At 38.2% G+C, this 7,460-nt stretch overlaps 1 protein-coding gene across 1 annotated transcript; it reads right to left on the bottom strand.

Moving 5' to 3' along the window:
• Positions 1 to 3,257: 3,257 nt before the first annotated feature.
• Positions 3,258 to 4,277, bottom strand: LOC126407144 (trace amine-associated receptor 13c-like). Its single transcript, XM_050071831.1, has one exon. The coding sequence runs from the start codon at positions 4,275 to 4,277 to the stop codon at positions 3,258 to 3,260; it is 1,020 nt and encodes a 339-aa protein (XP_049927788.1).
• Between the last annotated feature and the right edge of the window lie 3,183 nt (positions 4,278 to 7,460).

Here is a 7,460-nt window from a genome sequence, read left to right as displayed (position 1 = left end):
GTGCTAGATAATAATGGTTGGCACACTAAATATTGACACTTTAGGCACAATTTGGACATGTTCACTGTGGGGTGTACTCACTTATGTTGCCAGCTGTTTAGATGTTGATGGCTGTGTTTTGAGTAATTTTCAGAGGAAGGTAAATCTATACTACTATACAAGCTGTACACTGACTACTTTAAGTTATATCAAAGTGTCATTTCTATAGTGTTGTCCCATGAAAAGATATAATAAAATATTTGCAGAAATGGGAGGGGTGTACTCACTTATGTGAGATACTGTATATTTTTTGTAAATATGACCTAATAATGTAAACAGTTCTGTGTCCAGGCTCCCATGAGCACTGTGGTGTTATACATATGAGATTAAAGCAAAATTTTGTGTGAACATGCAGCTCTAAGTCATTTATTTTCACTTGTACAAAACCAACATTTGTTAATTAGAATGTGTAACTACACTGCAGCTCGGCACAACCCTGCTGATACGCTATTTTTTTGCACATTGTGTGACTTAAAATGTGAATAAACATTTATAATCAAAATTAATAATTAAATGACATCATGGTGGGCATTGTACATCTAGTAAGAAAAAAGAATATTTATTACATGGGGAAAGTTTAGTTTAAATGTCTTGTAGAACTATTACTGTTACTTTATCTACATAAGATTAAATATTTTGGTATGAAAAGCGGCATTTTTTATTTAACCAAGTATCCTATATCATAACTACATGTCTGACAATTGTAACAAACCAAACCGCATGAAAATCGGTTGAGAATTCAGCGAGTAATGATGATTTTAATCATAAATAGTCTCCTGCCTCAATAGACATACATGCATTAGGCAGCGTGGCTCCACCTGGGCAAGATGGTGACCGCGTTGACGTATCGCTTCAATGAGCAGCACCGTGGAATGCGGCATCTACGTATATATATCTATGTAGCTTGTGGGCGTGATGTCAACAAACTCCACACACTACAGGAGAGGTAGTCATGTTCACAGGCACACAAATTAACATTTATTTACATTACATCGCAAATCGCAGCCTTTTATGCGGTTATGTAATCGAACAGCCTGACATCGCGATTGCGATTAGATTAAGTGCAGCACTAGGCCTATATATATATATATATATATATATATATATATATATATATACATACACACACACATACATATATGTATATATATATATATATAGACACACATACATATATATATATATATATATATATATATATATATTTTGACAGTAATTTTTTGTAAGTAGATACGATACGATATATATGATAGTGTATGTGACAATAATAATCATATGTGTATAATAATGGCAGAAGTATGACTGGCAGGACCACCATAATACAGTTACTAATATTTATTGGTGATTATGAGTACTACAAATTGTGATTCTATGTGTTTCATGGAACTGAATTAAGTATATATTTGACTGGTCAAACTGTACCTTAACAGCATGAATAGACTCGCATCAAAATTAAAGCAGCAGCTGCTTGACTGTAGTCTTTACACGGTTGCTGTTGAGCTTTGCTGCTCTGTCTTGTCAAACTGTGTGTTGTCGGTGCCTTCTTAAAAAAAAAAACACACAAATTTATCAGTTCTTAATTTGTTGGGGGTGTGTCATTACAGTCAATGTGTGAGAGTTGGCAGCCCTGCACAACATATTTTCTGTCATTTCTTACATGCATCAGTGCATGTAGAACTGAGAATGGGCACATATTAGATTTTACATGCACTATCATGCATTATGCATGTGGTACTTCCAGCCCTTCCAGCCTTCCTTTGCCTTAAACGTTTAATCATAACTTCTTTATGTGACAAAGACTTTAAATACATATATATATATATATATTTAAAGTCTTTGGATTCAGGATTTTTAAAACTTCACAAAAACAATTTTGTTACAGTAACCAAACAAGTGTAATGTGTTTTTCCACTGAGGAATGACTAAAAATTCAAGATATGTTGTAGATGCAGGACATTTGAATGTTGCTGCTTATCATACTCGCCAACCTTCAGACCAAAAAGCTACAGATAATTTTAAGACCATAATGAGGGGTTTGGGGTCTTCCAACAGACAAAAAAAGAAAAAGAGTTTTAGAGACGTTGTTTACTACATTCTGGTGACTGTTAAAGAAAAATAATGATAATAAAACTACAAAGAGTAAATACACTGCACACAGTATCCCACACAGAGGGAGAACAGCTCAAGACCTTCAGGTAGCTGCAGTGGCAAATGCAGGACAGGCCAGAGGGTGGAAACAGCCAGGGAGGTACCTCCAGTGGAGAGGTGCAATGGTGCAAATTTTCCAAACAATTGTAACAATAATTTGCATCAGACCCAGTGTGCAAGGTTTCTGTGCAAAACGATTTGTATCAGATGAAGGATTTAAAAAATACGAAAATACAGGCGTGGCATGCAAAGGCCTTAGGTCAAGCTGTTTTCAGGATAATTGTAAAAAAACATTAACTTAATTGTTACAGCTCCACCCTGAGGTCAGTGTCAATTTGTGTGCCTGAGTAGTGGGTGGAATTTGTAGCACGCTTGCAAATTTTGTTTATGTTTGGGCTTACGATCTTTGCTGCACAAACACTTTTAGTGAGCAAAAACTAAGACGAAGAAGAGGAAGAATAAGAACAAACAGAAACAGACTCCAAAACCAATTGCCACTGCTTGGACCAGTATTCAACGTTCATAACCACATGAAAAGCTATCTTGAATCATTAAATTATCTGGACACAAAAAGTACAGGTTTTGTCAGCTGATTATTTTATTTTCTGTTTGTATAGTACTGGGATAAAACACTTAGATTTTAGGTGTGTTAAACACATGATGCAGTAATGCACAATATTTGAATACAATTTTACATACAACTAAAAAGCATTAAAAACTATGTATGCATTGTTAAAAGTTAAATTGATCAAGGGGCCATGATTTAAAATAATAAGGTATTGATTATACAAGTTATTACAGGTAGGTGAAAATTTTGACATGAAAAATAATGTGTGTGTTAGCAATCACACAGAGACAAACATGATTAAGGGTCACAGTAAAATAACACATGATGTATTGTAATACAAAGATTTTTGTCTGATAACAGTTGCACGACAGTGATTTTTGAAAAAAAAAGAGCAAAACAAAGACCTTTTATTGCTCATGCCAGTGTGTGGCATGTAAGAACTTGTTTAAAATACTATTATATTTTAAAATGTTATACAGTGCAGTTTTTGAGTGAAGCTGTGTCATTTAACAGATAAAGTCATGGTTGAGGAATTTGATGCAAATATTTTTAGAGTGACAATACAATAGAAACATCTTTTGAAGCGGGGATAAAAGAAGGCATAAATAATTGGGTTTAAAGTTGAATTAAAGTAACCCAACCAAAAAAAAGTTTCAAAAATGACAATAGGTGTACTGAAGCCAGTGTGGGGATCAACTGCAGAAATGATAAAAAAGGGCATCCAACAAAAGATGAATGCACCAACCACAATACCCAGAGTCTTTGCAGCCTTGTGCTCAGACTGTTTTATCAACCCTTCTCTTGCTCTTTCATATGAACAATTGCTCATATCTCCAATCTTTCTTACATGCTCTTTAGCCACGATGAATACTTTAGTGTACAGACAAACCATCACAGTGCAGGGAAAGAAAAAGCTGATTACACTGTCTAAAACTCCCCAAAGGTGGTTATAGACAGGGTTACAACTGCCAAGACAGTTTAGTGATGCCATATAATCCTCTAACCCTGCACTGTTGGCCTTTGAGTAAAGTAGTCCAAAAGAGTAAACAGCAGCCAGTGCCCAGCTGGCAAATACCATAACCCAGGCAACTGACATTGTGATATTCCTAGAATAATGCAGAGGATTGCATATTGCTTGCTGTCTGTCTACAGCAATGCAAATAAGATGTAAGATAGACACAGTGGTAAAAAACACATCAAAACTGGTGTGCAGCAGACAGAAGTCATCACCATAGAACCAGCAGCCTTGAATGGTCCGGATGGTGCTGAAGGGCATCACAATAACACCCACTAGTAGATCAACCAGAGCAAGAGATACAATAAGGACATTGGTAGGATTATGCAACTCCTTGAAATGACTTATAGACACAATGACAACAGAGTTCCCTAAAATGGTAACCAGCATGCCTAAAACAAACAACACATAGAGGGCAACTTTGGTCCCCACACTGAAATGTGCCTTAACACACGAAGTGTTAGAGCCTGGAAAACAGTACTGTTCTTGAGAAAGGCCAAAAGTCATCATAAACCTAAAGTCATATGCCAAAACCTCAGATACGACCCAACAGAACCCACCAGAGAGAGGTCCATGGGAGAAACACACGGAAATATCTATCTTGTAACCAGAGACACATTGTAGATGCCTCCTACAAATCACCTGATACACTGTGTAATCCAATTAAAAGCTTGCTATTAGCATATATGTTAACATCCAAAATTAATTCATGAGATATTGTAATATTTGCAATGTGGACAATATGCCTAAATAACAATTCATAGTTTCGAGAACAAAATAATTTATTGTTGAGAAATAAAGAAGTATATTTACTAGCATTGTATTTTTTTAAGAGGTAACAAATTACTGTGTAAGTGTACATATATCAAAAGTACATGTATCAGGTGCTGGATAGGTAAAGTGCACTGCACAGATGTTGGGACACAATAAGAAACATTCATAATTTGTTTTCAGATAAGAGCGATGGATGGATGGATGGATGGATGGATGGATGGATGGATGGATGGTTAAATCATACACAGATCAAACAGCATAAGAACGCTCAAAAAGGTAAGCAGGAAGTAAACAAAGAACTAAATCTTAATTAGAAAATGAACTCAGACTAAAGTCTGGGTCCACACTCTTTATCTATATACAGTAGGCTGTACAACTAAAACAATTTCTAAGAAATAGTGTGTCTGCTGATTGGTGGGTTTGCCAGTTTGCTAATTCTGGTTGTTTGCCTAGCGATGAGGGAGTACTCCATAGTATTAGATGTAATAGTAGCTTCATACAGAAGTACTTGAATGTTAACTGTGGCAGTGATGGTCCTACTACTACCTCAGGCAGTGGTATCAGAAGAGATATCACAGCTTGGTAGTGTTAAATGAAGATGGTTGCCATGCCTTGTCTCTGAAAAACTGTCATGTTTAAATCTAATAAGAACCTACAAAATCCTGTCTGGAAATGTCAAACACAGCGGTTCACTTGACTTTGATCTAAATTTTCTCTCAACATGTGGACGGTATTATACCAAGTATTAACTTCATGGTTGTGGACAAAGTTGATGAACGTCTGGGCCTACTAGGCCTTAGGCCTGAGTGGAAATCCACATCTCCAGCATCTAGCAGCTCCTGGTACGTCCTGTACTCTCCCAGTTACTGCAACAGCAGAGAGAATTCTACAAAGAGATTTTACCTCAGCAGCAGGAAACCTCAAAATGCTTCATTCAGTTGATCAAGGATGGAACTAACAAATGACTCGGTGGTGTTTCCAGAGATATCTGTCTATCCATCCATCCATTTTCATCTGCTTATCCGGGGCCGGGTCACTTGGGAAGAAGGCTGAGCAATGTACTCCAGACATCCCCCTCCCCAAAAATGTTCCAGCTCCTCCTGGGGGATACCGAGGCAGTCCCAGGTCAGATTACACATATCCTTCCAGTGTGTTTTGAGTCTGGCCCAGGGCCTCCTGCCAGTTGGATGTGCCCAGAGAAAGTCTAATGTAAGGCACCCAGGAAGCATCCTGATTAGTTGCCTGACCCACCTCAACGGGCCCCATTTAATGCAATGGAGCAGCACTCAGTTAAACATTCACACACACTTAAACACCAATGGCACCACCATTGGGAGCAATTTGGGGTTCACTATCTTGCTCAAGGGTGTGGACTGGAGGAGCCGAGAATGAAACAGAAACAAACCCGAAATTAACTTGTGAAGCAAACCCGAAATGAAACAGAAACAGTCCTGAAATTAACTTGTGCCCTTGGTAAATTTCATTTGTGTATGAGAAACTGGCTTTGCTGCTGTTTTCATGACACTTATCAGCTCATCATGCCTTGCCCTCCCATCCCTCTGTTTTATCCACAAATATGTGACTGTATCTTCTTTGTCACACTTAGCTTGCACTATTCACTGTATGAGCTCTGTCCTTTTAGCTTAAACAGACTGACTGTGTTATGCTCCTATATTACCCACTCATCAAATAACACAAAATACAACTTGATTGTTTCACTCTTTATTTGTTAATTTCTCCACGACTCACATTTCCACCACACCGCTGATTTTCTGAGTAGTGAATGCAACAGTTTACCTCCTGAGCCACTGCAGAGGAGATGTGAGATGACCATGCCAGTATCTCTGCCATGTTGATCTCAAGGAACCTAAAACTGATCACTTGTTCCACCTCAGTTCCGTTGATGCCGATATGGTTGTGTGCCATGCCTTCTTTTCTCTAAAGTTTACAATTATCTCATTGGTTTTGCTGACGCTATGCAGTAGGTTGTTCTCTAAGATCTCTAAACTCTGCAAGTTGGTTAATTTTCCTGCAATATGAAGTCATTTGTAATCCAGCCGATGATGGTTATGTATTCCAAAAACTTCACAACAGAGTTCTCTCCTTGTTGGGTATTGCAGACTTGGGTGTACAGTGCAAACAGAAGGGGGCTTAGCACAGAGCCCTAGTGGGGCTCTGGTGTGCAGCAGTAGAGTGACGGACATGTGGCCACCAATCCAGACTGTGTGCAACTGGAGATCTGACTTCATGCAGATAGAACACAGAGTGTGGTAGACTTAGGCAGTGTTCTCCTTTAGGATCCGAGGCACCTGCGGGTAGCAGCTCTTCCTGAGCTTCTCAGTGCTGGCCTGATGTAACCAGTACCTTCTTCCTGACCTCAGCCAAGGAGAAAAGTTCTTTCCAACCTGATCTCACAGAAATACGTGAAATGACCACGACCTCTTAACACCGCATTCCGTGGTGGCACCACGTAATGGGTTGAAATTACCTGCTGCCACCACGAAAACAATGCCAATGTAAAGTCAATTAGGATCCTCACCCGTGGTGGACACACGGATTCCCTGATTCAACTACGTCACGTCAGCCTCGTTTTCCTCAATGATATCTTTAACATTCCTGTACACACACAAAACGCGGAAGTGTTCTTGATATTAAAACGGCAAATATATTCCTCTGTTATAATTTCTCACCAATAACAATAATAATGATAATAACGTGATAGTTCGGCTGTTCTAGATATTTGTTATAAAAAAAATATCTGAAATGAACCATCATGCCTACTTTTTCTTAACATATTTCATCTAGGTGCAGTGTCATTACTAGTTCAGCTTTACTAGACATTTGATATATTCAGTAGATGTATCTTTTTACGACCCTGTTTTACAACAAGCTGCAAAAAAACCTACCGCCCAAAAA

Source organism: Epinephelus moara, chromosome 2 (genome assembly GCF_006386435.1).
Source record: "Epinephelus moara isolate mb chromosome 2, YSFRI_EMoa_1.0, whole genome shotgun sequence".
Classification (NCBI taxonomy): domain Eukaryota; kingdom Metazoa; phylum Chordata; class Actinopteri; order Perciformes; family Serranidae; genus Epinephelus; species Epinephelus moara.
This window is presented reverse-complemented; position numbering and strand designations above follow the sequence as displayed.

Bases quoted from the DNA above. Each gene is read 5' to 3' on its own strand.
- LOC126407144 (XM_050071831.1), bottom strand. From the start codon at position 4,277: ATGACTTTTGGCCTTTCTCAAGAACAGTACTGTTTTCCAGGCTCTAAC.